The sequence below is a fragment of the Amphiprion ocellaris genome, chromosome 14 (genome assembly GCF_022539595.1).
Source record: "Amphiprion ocellaris isolate individual 3 ecotype Okinawa chromosome 14, ASM2253959v1, whole genome shotgun sequence".
Taxonomy (NCBI): domain Eukaryota; kingdom Metazoa; phylum Chordata; class Actinopteri; family Pomacentridae; genus Amphiprion; species Amphiprion ocellaris.
The window spans coordinates 7,025,206-7,041,530 of NC_072779.1; the positions used below are offsets into that span (position 1 = coordinate 7,025,206).

The following is a 16,325-nucleotide window of genomic DNA, read 5'->3' on the forward strand; positions in this document are numbered from 1 at the left end:
AGAAATATGTAAAACTCAAATCAGATCCACCCAATTAAAACAAATATTAAGATTAAGACCTTACAATGTTATTTAAAATACACATGTACCTTACTAAATTAAATATTAGAACCTTAATATTATAGACCTTAAAGAAATATTTAAAACTCAAATTTACATTACCGATGTAAACTTAAGACCTTACAGTGTCATTTAAAACACATATTTACCTTAATTAAATACTAAATTTAAAATCTTACTATATTTATTAATAGTATAACTATGTATATAGTCTAATAGTAATAAACAATTCAAATAAAGGTTAAAACCCTACAAAAAATTAAAAATAGTGACTAAATTAAATATAAAGAATAAAAAATAAAGCGACAACACATGCTGCATAAATAAAGTAAAAGTGAGGAAAATACACGCAAATAATGTTCGTAATGTGTGTTTAACTACTAGCATAGTTTACTGTGTTGGACTGTAGTACAACACCGCAGCCTGCAGGCGGAGCTGTCACAGTGAACCGTCATGTCATGAACCAGTCAGAGGGCAAGAGTCACTCCTACTTGGGTCGGATAAGGTAAGAAACGTGTTATTTTCACACAGCGACTATATGTTTACATATTTAATAGCTTGTTTTAGCGTTGAAGAACTGAAATAGTTTGTTGTTGCCGCGGAAGTGAAGTCCAGCAGGCCGAACTCCGGCTGCTGCCACTGTTTACGTCGGCTAACATTGCTAGCTAGCGTGAATGCGTTTCCCCTAGTTACCTAGCTAGTTGGCTAACAGTCTTCTGGCTTGAAGTTTGTCCGCTGGTCCCCTATTCACAGCAACACCCTGTATATTTCAGGCGACTGCTGAATTACCTCATAATAGGGACAACGTCTAATATGGATGAACTTTGGCTGGCTAGCATGCTAACTTTTGTGACAGCTTCGCCTAACGTTGGCTCAGGCAAGCTGGTGTTATGTCACCTCAAAGTTGCGTTAACTGGGTGTAACTACGTACTTCATTTATTGATTTACTGTGTGTAAGAGTCATTAAGACTTACCTATTAACTCACGATGGACCAAACAGAAGGCCTTAATACCAAATGCTACTTTTTTATCTCGTATTGATAGGACACATGACTAGCTGAGGCTACAGAGTGAGCTGGCTAAACTAAACTACTGACGATTAGCTTGGCTATTATCTATATGTTCATTCACACAATGGTGGATTCGTGTCACTCATTTTGTTATTATTGCAGGAATGTAAATGTCTGAGGACAGGGAAGCCCAGGAGGATGAGCTGCTTGCTTTAGCAAGTATCTATGATGAAGAGGAGTTCCACAGGGCGGAGTCGGCTCAGGGGGGAGAGATTCAATTCTGTCTGGAGCTCCCTCCTGATTTCAAAGTAGTCACCAATGGTACGGCTGTCAGTGAAGTTGTGTAAAGAAATCAAAGTAGTGTAGTAGTGTACCACTCGTGCACAGCTTATGTTTTTCATAGGCATTGATGATTATCATAAAGTAATCCTCTCCTTCTCCTACACATACATATGCTCTAATAAGGAACGTATTTGCATTTTTCTGTTTGTTACAGGAGAGAAGAAAACTGAATATAATGTTTGCTTCTTGCCTCCTTTGGTGCTCAACTTTGAGCTTCCTGCAGACTATCCCTCCACATCCCCACCGATCTTCACTCTTAGCTCTAAATGGATGACCAGAGCACAAGTAAGACTCACAGTAGCTCAAATAATCACTCATTACATTACAAGCACAGAAAGTTGTGACAAAATATTACAGCTTAGCGTGAACTGAGAAAGAGTGAGTGGCTTTAACTTGGGAATGAGCTATTGTTTTCTCCTAAACCAAAGCTTCTGGTCAGTCATACCATTCATTTCTCGCAATACCTGTTCCTTCTCCTTTACCATTTAACCTCCTTAGATGAGCTCTCTGTGCCGACGCCTGGATGAGCTATGGGAGGAAAGCCAGGGCTGTGTGGTTCTGTTCACGTGGATCCAGTTCCTCAAAGAGGAACCTTTAGACTTCCTGGGCATCCAGTCTCCTCTTGAAGTCATCAGGGGGGGCAGTAAAGCAGGTGGTGAGCGAAGGAGAACTGACCCTGCAGCTGCAGGTACAGCATGAGTTTTGTTAAATTAAAGTTGTTTTTGGATCACTGTCAAAAATCAACCTTTTCTCTAACTTTCATACCTGCAACTTTCATTTAGAGTTGAGGTAGATTACCTGACACTGTAGGTGGACTCGGTACAGTGCCAGCAATTTATATTTACTCATTCTGCCTAATTTTTTTGTAATTGCTGGCGTCTCAAACAGTTAATTCATTTAATTAAAGTGCACATTGTGTAGGAGTCCTCAGTTAATTTACAGCTACAATTTGAACATGTTTTTGCTCTTTCATTTAGCTCCATCACAGTGCGGGAGTCATTCTGACAAAGCAGAAGAGAAGAATGGAGAAGTGAAGAAGGAAAAGTCAGAACAGCAGTTATCATCATCTTCTCAACTGGACCCGCGGGCCGTCACTTTGATGGACCCGCGTGCCGACCTGCTACCTCAGCTGCTGGACTTTGACGAGGCGCAGCGGCAGAGGGTGTTCGACAGTAAGGTGTTCTGCTGTGGAATCTGCTTTGTGGAGAAGCTGGGCGCCAGCTGTCTGTGCTTTAAGGAGTGCCAACATGTTTACTGCAAAGCCTGCATGAGTGAATACTTCCAGATCCAAATACGGGACGGCAACGTTCAGTGCCTTAATTGCCCCGAGCCCAAATGTACCTCTTTAGCCACACCGTTGCAGGTAAGAAAGGGGTACAGTAGATGTGCTTGTGTGTGCTAATGTTTGTACTAAATTTACCAAGTCCTTCTCTGCTTTATTTTCTTGTCTATATTCGTCTTCCAGGTGAAACAGCTGGTGGATGAGGAGCTGTTTGCCCGATACGACCGTTTGCTGCTTCAGTCCAGTTTGGACCTCATGGCCGACGTGGTCTACTGTCCCCGTCAGTCCTGTGGGACCGCTGTAATGGTGGAGCCAGACACAACCATGGGCATTTGCTCAGCTTGCCAGTACGCTTTCTGCACGCTCTGTAAGCTGGGCTATCACGGTCTTTCCCACTGTAAACTCCCTGCAGGTAATGTCACTGAAAATACAGTCATTTTGTTCAGTAGGGCAACAAGAAGCAACATGTGCAAATGAGACATCGTACTTCATTTATTCTACAAGCCACTTTGTGTTGCTGTCATTTATAGTGTAGCAATACTGTATTCATTTTCATTCTTGTATATATTGTACATTTTTTAATTATTGTTATTATCATTACTATGTTTAATGCTACTGTGAAAGATTAGTGCTGCTGTAACAATGGAAATGTGGGGAGCAACAAAGGTTTATCTTATCTTACAAAACTTGGTTAGCTACATTTTTAACCTCTAGCCTCTCTCCAGTTGTGAACAGCTCTAACAGCACTCAATTGGTATTGTTTTTGATTCCCAAGGCTACTAAGTCTGAAAAGAAACAAATGAACGTACATATTTTCTTCATATTTAAAAAAATAAATCATGTTAGAAATTCCAAATATAATTAAGTTTTTTTAATTGTCACATCATGTGACAAACAAACAAAATAGCCCATGTCATACTGAAAAACACAACCAATTACTTTCTTGTAACATAAAGTATTACAGAAATTATATATTTTTAAATATAGGATCATATCCAAAACAACAGTAAAATGTAAACAGAAGGATTAAATATCATTACATTTTATCAGTCCCAACCTGGAGTCTTCATCTGATGCTGTCCCTGTTTTCTCTGCTGTGCCACAGAGGAACTGCGTAACCTAAGAGATGAGTACCTGTCAGCCACGACTGAAGGGAAAAAGTTTATGGAGCAACGCTTTGGAAAGAGGGTGATCCAGAAAGCAGTAGAGGAGTCCTTTAGCAGAGACTGGCTCAATGAGAACTGCAAATGCTGCCCTCGCTGTGGAACCAATATACAGGTTGGGCTCCCCCTGCTGGTAGCAATACAGTAGAACAGGCTTTGACTTGAGCACCAGGGGTCAGTGTTCACTTCTAAACATGAAAGCAGAGCTTTAACTTTCATTGCTAAGGTTGTCAGGTTAATGTAATGCATTTGATATGCATTTCTGTTTAGAAATGGTCTTTAACTGCTCTGGCTCAAATATATTGATTATAAAGTGTTTTAATTAAAACACACTTTCTAACAACTTTCTTAAAAGTTATCTTTTCTCTACCGTCTAAATACTCCTATGTCCAGCTCAAGGCTATGTCTGTTGCTGTGGATGTTTGCTGAGTCCTCTCCTGCTAACGTCTGGTCCTTGTTCTCTCCATAGAAAGTGGATGGCTGTAACAAGATGACCTGTACATCTTGTAAACAGTACTTCTGCTGGCTCTGCCTGGGTGTCCTCAGCAAAGTCAACCCATACAGTCACTTTAACAACCCAAATTCACCCTGTTTTAACCAGTGAGTGATTCATGCCTCTTTTTCTATCCACCACTTTAGCCGCTTACTGTCACCTGTAGACACATTCGCTAAATATCACTTTTCTTGCTTGTTTCAGACTCTTCCAGGGTGTAGATCTTGATGAAGAAGATGCCTTCTGGAGCGATGAGGACGACTGACACGGTTCAGTACCCCACCGGTGAATGCTACATTTGAATGCACTTTATCTCTCACGTAACCATCACTTCATTTGTGGCTTTCACAGCGCCTGCTTTTGCCCAGCAGTGCCACTACAAACATGTACCATTGTTTCTGTTTTGAATACGGTCGGGCATCTTAGGTTAAAAAACATTCAATGCCTGCGTGTAAATTGTGAAAATGACTTAAAATATGACAGCTGTCATATAGAGTATTGCGATATTCAGGAATGGCATGAATGGTTTTAGCTTTTTATCTCAGAGAGAAATAGGGAGAGAAAACACTGTGACATTTTGGTAAAAGTTGACTTGCTGTAAAAAAAAAAAAACTCATTCTTTGTTCAGAGCATCAGGGCATCAACATAAACGGATGTGTGCTTTGTGATTGTTCACACAATTTGCGTTCAGGCTTTTTAAATATGCCAATGTCACTGGGCTGAACTCAGAACTCAAGGCAAGTGAACATGTGAAAATCATTGGTCAGTTTCTATTTGTTATGCAGTAGATTAGGTCTACAGATCAACTTTCTCTCCACCCAAGTAGTCATGCACTTCATGATGAGTTTTGCACATCCTGGAGGCTTGTAATGATAACAGCTTCATAGTGGAAGCACTAACTAAGCTCAGCTTGGTAAATATGATGTGCTTTTTGCTTCCGATTAGTTAGCAGCTCTCCCTATGGGAAAACAAGGACTGTGCATTTGCACTTTCTTTTTTTAGCCACCCTGCCCGTTACAGTAATTATGTACTCTCTGAGTTGACTTTGTCACATCTCAGAAGCTCACATTTTTCTTTGGACAAACTCTGAGTTGGATAATGAAGTGATGATCAAACCAAGACATTGCAAATTAAACTAAGATGTGAATCTTGAAAGCAGTGGAGGCAAACCCACAGATTCACCTAAAATCCTGAAACTGTTGTTCAGGCTTTGGCTACCAGTATGGGAAACCCTAACAGCTCCCTGAGACAGTCATTGTGAGCTGTGTACAGTGATCTCTGTATGTTACATTTTACAGGATGCAAATGAATCATTATCTTGTTCAGATTTTCCTTTTTATGAGATGACTTAATTTACAGAAATTAGTTTCTGCACATCATTTGATAAAACTCAAGCAGGTTTAGAAGAATAATTTGTTTGTGGGAATTAGGTTTTCTTGTTTGTTTGAGTGTGTTTGTCATACAGAATGTAGTTTTGGAGGATGCTGAAGTATATATTTTCTTGACAGTTGACCCTTTGATGGTGTTACTGCAGTTCTGATTATGATTTGCATACCTGTTGGAAACACTAGTCAATCAGAGACTGTGGTGGCATTTTGGAATGATATTTGACCACATTTATTCACACGCTCCTAGATACAGCTGCTATTTTAATGTTGCCAAATATTAGCATCAAAGTGGGGCCATAGAATCTTGCTAATGTCTTGAGATACAGAAATGATTTTGTATAATGTTAATATTTATTTTAAGTTTAATTGGACGAAGACTATGTCATGCAAGCACATAATCTGTTTGTTTTCAACACTGAATGATTTGCTCCAAAAGTACAGACTACTTTGGCAAATAATCCTGGTCTGGATTGGAAAAAGACAATCTCTTGTTACATCTCAAAATCCACACAAATTCACTTTTTCCCATCAATGCAGGCCCACCGTCACTTCATGTGTCATGTTTCACTACAGTTCCTGCAGAATCCTGTCCATGCTTTCAGCATACCGTTCCTTAAATAAATATTATACTTAATATTTTGTCTTTTTCTTTTATTGAATATGAGAATGACTCCACTTTGGTTCTAGCATAGTTTTTTTGTCCTCACTCTATGTGAATATACACAACTGTGCAGCAAGCTAAACAGATAAATACTGAAGACAGGCAGCAATTAACTTTTTTTCTTTTCTTTTTTTTACTGGAAGCGATTCTTAAACGGTGAAAACAGTATTGTACAACAACTTTAATTTGAGTGACAATATGATTATATTCCCTAGAGAGCAGTTAGAGCACAGGTATTGTAAAAATGAGCTGGCAGAGTGACAAGAAAACTGGATATACATACATCTAGACTATTTTTTAAGTTTTACCAGTAAAGTATCAGCCTGCTGTGTTTAGCTCAAATCTGTCCATTTCCAAAGTAAAATATTTTATTCATATTTTGTTATTGGAACAAACTAACAGTCGCTTGTGAATAGAAAAGTCCCAAGATTACCCAAGTCTTATTTACCAAATACATAGCATGTTTTCCAGGTTCCCATTCTGTCCCTTATAGAGCTGGAGAATGCTGGTCCCTGGTAACACTGAAGACTTCCTTACATTTATAGTTATTTAAAGCTGTTGCACTCACAAATATACATCTTCAATGTGGGCCACAATGTTTTATTGAGACGATCTGTCACCTTTTATAATTAAAAACTTGACTTTGAACTGTAGTGTCCCTTCAAAGGTGCCACACGTATGTGTTTTGTCATAATGTGTCTGAAATCAGCATATTAACACATAAAACCAGAAGCTAAATTTTAGGCTAAGTTGGTAATACATAATATTCTGTTTTTTAAACCTCTCTGTTTTTGTGATTGTATTGTACTTAAGCTCGTACAAAAAGCAGGAAAATACAGTGGGAACTATTCCATATACACTAGAATTCTACTCTTTTGACTTGTCAATATTCTTAAGCGATATTTTAAGAGTTTTAAAATAATATAGAAAGTGATTTTAAGCTCTTTTTCCAATAGGTTTTGTTCTGAAATGTATTCAGATTCCCCCACAATTTTGACCAGACCATTTAGTGTTCAAATAAAGCGTCAAAATCTGAAATATTACCAAACTGGGACAAGTTAACTCCAAGTGCTTTACAGCATCCTGTTACCTGAAATATGGCCCATATTTACCCCGTAATCTAGAGGTTATGCTGTGACAGAGACAGAGAGACAATGAACTACTAAAGAAACAAAGAGCCCACGTTTTAGCCTGAGATTGAAAAGAGACGACAACATGTTGTAATCCCTTTGGCCAGAGTTGCTGACAGGGGATAACCCTTTAAAATGGCCCCTCTCTCCTGTCCTGTCCCGTCCCCTGCCTCGTGTTCTCTGTTGGCCTCCCCAGCCCCCTGCCTGGCTTTCTCCACACACACTGACTGGACTGTTGCTATGCCCGTGAAGACACCTGCTCTCACAAACACAGGAAACCAGCACCGGCAGCACCTGACCAACCCCGAGAAGCTTCACTCACCCTCAAACCGCTCGGCAGTTTCTCCTCCCTAAAGCATAAAAGCAAAGGAAAAAGGTTTGTGGATTTCGGTGTGGTGGCCGATGGGATGCGGCCTATAGAGAACGTCTGAGAGCTCATGAATGTATGTTCTGTGGTCCGCCATGTTTTTGCTGAATGCAGCGTTGGTTTGTGAGTGAACTAGTACTCAGTCGGATGGATGAGCTTTGCTGTCTGTCACGGGATCACAGTCACTTCACGATAGCCTTCCTAATCACTGCCTTATGATGATGTGTAAAATATTTACTTGTATTTTGGCATACAATGGTTTTCTATGCAGTATGGCTTGGTAAAATGAAGGTTTTGAACTGAAATATCAACACAGTGCTGATAGGTGGCTCCATAGATCAAAGCCAATTTTAAATATAAATGAGTTTTATTATTATCTCATAATATAAGCCAGATCCAGAACATGGGAGGGGGGGGAATCTAATAAATAAATCAAATAGAATTGAAATAAATACGCTCTTACAATAAAGACATTTAATTAAGGCTTGTCAGCTACGTTTTCAAAAACAAATAATGAATTTAAATTAAATAATTTGAAATATATCTTGAGGTTTAAAACGACCACATTGAGTCTCTTAATCATCTGCTGATTAGCGCCTATGTTGAGATGCTTTTAGACCTTTAGAACACTTTAACTTACAACCTTATTTGCACCCATTTTATTGCAACCTGAAAGATTCTAAAGTTTCTGAATTCAATTCGGAACACAAGTTTTACAAATTTTCATTTGTAAAAGCATTTAACCAGAAATGCTTACATGTAAAAATTACCACTAATTTTTAACTCAACATTCTAAACTTGTTGGGTTTCTCTCTATAATGTTGTAAGGATACAACCTTGAAGTGTCTTGAGATAATATGTGATTTGGTGCTATATGAAAATGACTGACATATATCCAAAGTATCAATAATAAATGCACTATCTTCCTCTGAAAAGAAGTGAAGTAGACATATGACATTTGAAACAGTTTTATACAGTCAATGTGTTTTCTGTTGTTGTCCAAAACTCAAGTTTATCAGAAGTCCTAGTAACGTTTCCTCTCCTTTCAGACACACATACTGACACCGAACCATCCACAACACATTCATTGTGGAACCAAGAACACAACTAAGCGGCCGCACCATGATTGAGAGTGACAGAGAGCTGTCGGCCATGGTGCAGGAGCTGTGGGACAATGACGTCAACAGACTCCAACCTGGGAAAGACTACAGGATCTCTCTGCAGGTGACCACACACACTCGTAGATATGAGGCTACTGCCATTATTTATCAATGTTTAAGTTTACCTGCTGCCTCCATGTGTGACCTTTACTGACATCCTGACTGGCTCCTAAACGCATCAACAGTTACTCACTTGTTAATCTGTAATATAAAAGCCTTATTACGTTTTTAAACAACTTTCATCGCATGTAGCAACAATAAATATCTCTATATATTCATCTTACAACATATATATAATTACAGGGAATAATAATGACAGATACAGTCCTCTTGTTGTGTATTTTGAATTTCTCATTAAATCTGGCAGCTCTCTTTAAAGCACAAAACAGACAGTGGACACATCACTGCTACTGCAAACAGAGCTTAAAAAAAGAAACAATGAAAAGGTAAAGAACATCTTAAGTCAGGGGCGTCAAACTCATTTTAGTTCAACCCAATTTGATCTCAAGTGGGCCAGACCAGTAAAATCATAACATAATAGCCGATAAATAATGACAACTCCAAATTTTTCCTTTGTTTTTGTGCAAAAAAAAGTACATTCTGAAAATATTCACATTTAAGTGACTATCTTTCGACAAAACATTATGAACAACCTGAAATTTCTTAAGAAAAGTAAGTTCAATTTCACCAATATTATGACTCTGTTTATCATTTACACATTACAAGTTACAGATCACAGTTTGTCTACAGAGGCACAAAACATTTAGTCACAGGTATCTGGGACTGAAAAATATAGTATTTTACTTTAAAAAAGACAAAAAACAACAAAAACTAGACAAAATATTACAAAAATGAGATAAACGACATAAAATGGAACAAAAAAGTGACAAAAAAGGACAAACGAGACAAAAAAAGACAAAAGTGTGAAACAAGACAACAAAAACGATGCAGGAAACAAGGTACAAAGCAAAACAAAAAGTGACAAAAATGAGACAAAAAACACAAGCGAGACAAAAAAGAAACACAAATGGACAAAAACGAGAAACAAAATGACAAAAACGTGACAAAAACAATAAAAGCCAGACAAAAGACAAAAAACCCAACAAAAACAGGACAAAATATTACAAAAATGAGGCACAAAACGACAACAAATGAAACAAACAACACAAAACAAATGACAAAAATGAGACACAAAATGACAAAAGAACAATGAGCAATATAGTATTTTACTTTATGATCAAAGCAACTTGTCATGGTCTAGACACTATTTTAAATTTATAGTTTTACAATTTTACAGTTTGCAGTTAATGTCTTCTCTGGAATTTTTACACTTCACAAAGTGGTCCAGCGGGCCGGATTGAACCCTTTGGCGAGCCAGTTTTGGCCTGCGGGCCGCATGTTTGACACCCCTGTCTGAAGTGACGAGACACAGATTAGATTGGAGAATGCTGTTACTGGTGCTTAGAAAATGTGTAAATTTCACAATTTCTGAAATCTAATATGCAAATGTAACATTGACTGCGAGTAAAATGGATCCCTTTGTTGAACAGCAAATTAGGATTATACAGCAAAAGCCTACATAAACCATTTAGACGAGCCATATTTGAACATTTGGGTGTTTCTCTTCCTGCTGCAGGGCAAAGCTGGAGACAGCATGGCCATCAATGACAACAACGACGGAGCAGGATATCCTCTGTTTACATTTGTGGACGAGAACATTTTCAAAAAGGAGACTTTTTTAAGTAAGTGCACAAAGGGCCAGAAATGCATGCTGGGTTGCTTCTAAGCGAAAGCTGCAGTCACCACAATTTGATTTAGTCTCCATGAAATGATGCAGCCCCGACCTCGATTTTTCTGGATTCAACCCCAGACTGTCACTGCCTCTTACACAACCATCAATAATGTTTGAATTGACGTGATCTCTTCACGCATTCCCCTTTGCCAGTTTGATACTATCCTCCTTGTCACCTCCCTACAGAGTACAGCTTTTCCATCTAATCTCCTTATGACGAACAGTGGCATGTTGCATAATCACAGAGAACGCAGAGTTCTGGATGCAGAAAGATGCTCCTCTCTAGCCACTGGCTTCTCCTTCGAGTCCTCCTCCGCATGATAAGTGCTGAAGCACACTCCCTTTCAGCAGTTTTTGTCCAGTGATATCTTCACAGATTTACATTGTGTTACAGAGACAGCAGCGCCTTTGAACAGAGCTCAGTTATGTAATAGCTGTTATTCACTCAGAGTTCACTCTTAGGCTGCTGTCCCATTGAAAAAAAAAGCAGGTTGCCTCCCTCCTCGCTGTTTCTGATACTATTTCTGTCTCAAAATTAACACTTCGCTGAGCTGGAGGATTCTGTTTACTGTATTTTTACTGTAACTGTCATCATCTCCGTGTTACTTGGATTGGACAGCCTCGCACATTGTGTAATATGTTGTCCCACACACTGAACAAAATCACCTTTTGAAGAGTGTCCGCGTTTGTTTCTGCAGCCTTTATCTCCCTGTTGGATAACTATGAGAGTGACGCTGGTGAGCCAGAAATTGTAACCCCTGAGGAGGTGGCAGAGAACCACAAGTTCCTGGACTGCATCATGCAGACCCCAACTATGAAGGTACCTGAGGGGGCATTAGGAAAGAAACATTTACCATCTTGCTGTGCTTCAGACTCCCTTTATTCTGCAAAATAATTAATGACAACTATCTTGTAGATGTAAAATATTTGTATAATACATTCAAAGTGACTCACAGTGATGAAATTAACACTTTTGTTAGTCTTATCATATGCTAGAGTGGGTTTAGTCCAACTTCTGAAAGGTCCTTCATGTTCTACATAAAGTTTTTTGGTGTAAGTATGAATGTATTATTATTATTATTATTATTATTATTATTATTATTATTATTATTATTATTATTATTATTATTATTATTATTATTATTATTATTATTAATAATAATAATCATAATAATCATAATAATTTTAGTTTTTGAGAGATGCCAAAGCAGTTTTGTCCCCCAGTTTGTAGTGTCAATAAGCATTCATTTTAATTTCTTTTAGATTTTAAAAAAATTATCATAATAAAATATAATATATATATTTTTATATATTTGCACACTAACCGACCAACAGAATAAAAAATAAATAAATAAATCTAATCATAATGATAGTGCTGGATGAAAAATTAAAGTATCGTTAATGGTATTCATTTATAGGGAATGATGAATGTGGATCTGTAATTCATAGGAATAGTCGTGGTTCCTAAAATTGCTATTACAGGGATCAAGGAAATTAGGAAATTCTATCCCAAATAAGACATGCAATGAATAAACATCAGATATAATAAAATGTTATTTAATTTAATATCCATCATTAAAATATCAATTAATAAATAATTACTAAATAATCAGGATTCATCCTCTGGAGACCATGACTATTTGAATTCATCCAATGTTTATGTATAATTCTGATTTTGTTGTTGTTATTGTCCTCAGTGCTTTTAGTGGCCTAATTTTACAGTATTCTATGGTACTAAATTGTTTTATCAGAATTCCCTGTATATCTAGCATTCTGTAGCTTTCTTTCAGTCTGGACCACACTCACAGACTTCGGCTAACATGACCATAAATATCAATTTATTTATAAGAAATTCTTGTTTGTTTTCAGATTGCTCATAAATACCTGGTAGAGAAGCACCTTTCTCCCAAGGATGAGACGCAATTCAAGGAGCAGCTGTACAGGATCTGGTTTGAACTTTATGCGAGGAGAGGATCCAGCAGGTTGGTGGAATCTGGCACGGCACCTAAAAATACACTTCACCGGTGGAATCTAGCAATAAGATGTGAACCGTCTTACTCTGGGAAACTCACCCAGTCAGTATCACTGCGAGGAGAACTTGTCTTTACTGAAAATGTCTATTTATGTCCTACTCAGGACGGAAACAGACAATAAAAGCCACATGATGTCCAAACAGCACGATATATAATGAATCTTAAAATTAAGAGTATATTGAGCATTGGGTGTTACCATGAGCTGCTGAAATTACACCTTTTGAAAATGTGCAAGGTTTCTGCTTGCAATAAAACCAAGAGAATAAAATTCCTCTGCCAAAGGCTGGAATCAGCGTGATACTCTTTGTACTTTTGTTGTGATGTTCTCCTTTATGTTTTCCTCCAGACCAGACTCTTCAGGGTTCGAACACGTGTTTGTTGGGGAGACCAGAGGAGGCCGGACTGTCATTGGTTTTCACAACTGGATCCAGCTCTACCTACAAGAGAAGCTGGGACACATTGACTACAAAGGCTACAGTGTTAATGCCAACTCACCTCAGGTATAACGTTGTGTTTCTCGTATCAGCAAAGATGGACCAAAACTGGGTGTAAAAACCGCTCAATCTGTATTATATGTAGAGTACAAGCTAATATTCCTCTAATATTCAATAATCTATTAATCAGAATTCATTTATGTATACATCATTTTGTGCTTTACACATGAAAAGAACAAAAAATGCAATAAAACAACATAAACAACCCCACATCCCCACTCCCACATCCCCTCTCACACTTAACATCACATTATAAATGAATGACTCAAAAACAGGGATTAAGGAAATGAGGAAACTCTATCCTAAATAACACATGCAATGAAGAAACGTGAGATAAAATCAAATCAAATTAAATAAAATTAATTTAATTAAATTAAATATCTATCATAAAATATAGATTAATTAAAAATTCTAGATTTATACAAACAAAAGAAAAAAATGTCTAAAGATTTATACATGTAAGTAAGTGATAAATAAAATTAATTTAAAGAAGAGTAATAAATTACCAAAATACATAAAATTAATAAAAAGTCTACTGCCTCGCCATAGGTTTTTGTCCTGACTTTAGATTTAATCAGAAAGCCACTACCAGGTTTTCTGGTAGTGCTTTTTTAAATTGAATCTAAAATTTCCTGAGAAAAAAACTATGTGTATTTATTTTAAATTTTCTTATTGACCTTATGGATCCTCTGTGTCCTTTTCAACAGAAAATTTTTAACCCTGTAAGACCCGCATATATAAAAAAAATGAGCGAAAAATAAATTTAAAAAATAAAATTATATATATATATGCAAACCCAAATATAGAAAAAACTAGCAAAAAAATTAAATAATAATAATAATAATAATAATAATAATAATAATAATAATAATAATAATAATAATAATAATAATAATAATAATAATAATAATAATAATAATGATAAAATATAAACCCAAATATAGAGGAAAATGAGCAAAATAAAGGAAAAATTTTTCCCTTATTTTTTATTTTCCTTTATTTTCATATATATATATATATATATATATATATATATATATATATATATATATATATATATATATATATATATATATACTTTCTTTATTTTGCTCATTTTCATCTATATTTGGGCATATTTTTATCATTATTATTATTATTATTTTATTTTTGCTAGGTTTTTTTCTATATTTGGGTTTGCATATATATATATATATATATATATATAGATAGATAGATAGATAGATAGATAGATAGATAGATAGATAGATAGATAGATAGATAGATAGATAGATAGATAGATAGATAGATAGATAGATAGATAGATATAGATATGATAGAAAATACTATTAAAAAAATAAAACTGATGTATTTCTGCATCAGTGGGTTTTACAAGGTTAAACACATTTATCTACATTTGAGCATCTGTCTCCCCTCCTTTCTCTCAGAATTTCTCTTCCCCACAATCTTTGCACTCTTGATCTTGTCTCTTGCACTCTTCATGTTTCTTGCACACTGATGAAAAACCTCACATCCTGCTGTGACCTATGAGAGATGAGTTTGCAGTTGCATCTTTTGCTCAGCAGCATTCTGTACATGCTGGAACATAATGCAGCAGACTACACACATGCTGACATATTACAGTTACCTGGTGTTGCTTTTTTTTGTATTACTTTTAGGCTACTTGTTGGTGAACTAAACCAGAATATATATCATGTTTATCTTTAATTCCTAGGTTTATTTTGTTGTGTGCCTCTCACATCTTGTTTATCCTGATTTTATGTTTTTCCCTTTTTGTAAACACTAATAATTTGTTAGTTTCAAGCTTGCATATTTCTCATGAGTTTCTTTCCTGTCTCTTCTTCTCAAACTGATTTGAAAGTGCCTACAGTTGTTTGTGTAAAAAAAATGCCCTCACCACACTTCTTTTCTCTTTCATCCCTTGTATTTTCTTTTTTCCCCCGCCACTGCAGCCGGACGAGAACAAACACATCCTGGCGCTACAGTTCAGCTGGAAGAACGGTATAAAGCCTAAGGGCAGCATCTTCATCGGCGTCAGTCCCGAGTTCGAGTTCGCCCTCTACACTCTCTGTTTCCTCACCTCGCCCAACGAACGGGTCAAAGTCCAGTTCAGTTTTTATGACGTGGAGATTGTTTGCCACCACTACAACCAAAAGCACATAGGCACCACCTACCCTGTGCTCCTCAGGTACCAGAACCCCAAGTAGCCTGACTGATCAAGCTGAGATGTAACTTCTCCAACAACGGAGGTTGCATTTAACAGGAATTGTTGTTGTCTTTTTATTTTAGATAAAGATACAATAAAACCTTTCCCAGACCCAGATGTGTTTGTCTTTGTTTCCATTGCCGATTCTGAGAGTGTGCTTAAGAATATATGAAAGATGATTACTGATGCTCATGGATCACACTTAACCCTCGTGTCGTCCTGCAGGTCAAAATTGACCCGTTTTAAAGTTTGAAAATGTGGTAAATATATGTATTTTCACAGTGAAACTTCTGATGTCCACATTTTCAACATTTTTGGGAAATGTTTGAACATTTTTTGGTGGAAAAAAAATTTAAAAATGTTTCTTAAGAACATTCACAAAAAAACTACCAAAATCCAACGAATTTTGCTTATTGCTTTTTTTTTTTTTTAAATACCCCAAATTTGGCAAGAAAATTCTTGTAAATATTTTCAAAAAATGAGTAAAAGTCTTCCAAAAAATTCTTAAAATATCTAAAGTGATTACATATATATCAGTAAAACTTCTAATATTTTCTTTAAGAACATTCACAAAAAAATTACCAAAATCCAGCGAATTTTGCTGGATTTTGGAGAAACATTTTTAACATTTCTTTTTTTCCACCAAAAAAACAGAAGAGTGAAGTGGCAGAAGTGATATTCTTCATATCCTAACACTTTGTAAGCTTCTAACAACTACAAAACACAATAAAATGGATTTCCACT

At 36.5% G+C, this 16,325-nt stretch overlaps 2 protein-coding genes across 2 annotated transcripts; both read left to right on the forward strand.

Moving 5' to 3' along the window:
• The first annotated feature begins 476 nt into the window (after positions 1–476).
• Positions 477–6,372, forward strand: rnf14 (ring finger protein 14). Its single transcript, XM_023286864.3, has 9 exons — positions 477–565; positions 1,233–1,391; positions 1,567–1,697; positions 1,911–2,100; positions 2,390–2,775; positions 2,878–3,106; positions 3,800–3,972; positions 4,327–4,457; positions 4,555–6,372. Exons 2-9 carry the CDS (start codon positions 1,241–1,243, stop codon positions 4,613–4,615), a joined length of 1,452 nt encoding a protein of 483 aa, XP_023142632.1. The 5' UTR covers positions 477–565; positions 1,233–1,240; the 3' UTR covers positions 4,616–6,372.
• Positions 6,373–7,669: 1,297 nt separating this feature from the next.
• On the forward strand, positions 7,670–15,698 carry endou2 (endonuclease, polyU-specific 2). Its single transcript, XM_023286879.3, has 7 exons — positions 7,670–7,905; positions 8,946–9,120; positions 10,693–10,798; positions 11,547–11,668; positions 12,718–12,830; positions 13,228–13,381; positions 15,328–15,698. Exons 2-7 carry the CDS (start codon positions 9,019–9,021, stop codon positions 15,580–15,582), a joined length of 852 nt encoding a protein of 283 aa, XP_023142647.1. The 5' UTR covers positions 7,670–7,905; positions 8,946–9,018; the 3' UTR covers positions 15,583–15,698.
• The last annotated feature ends 627 nt before the right edge of the window (positions 15,699–16,325 follow it).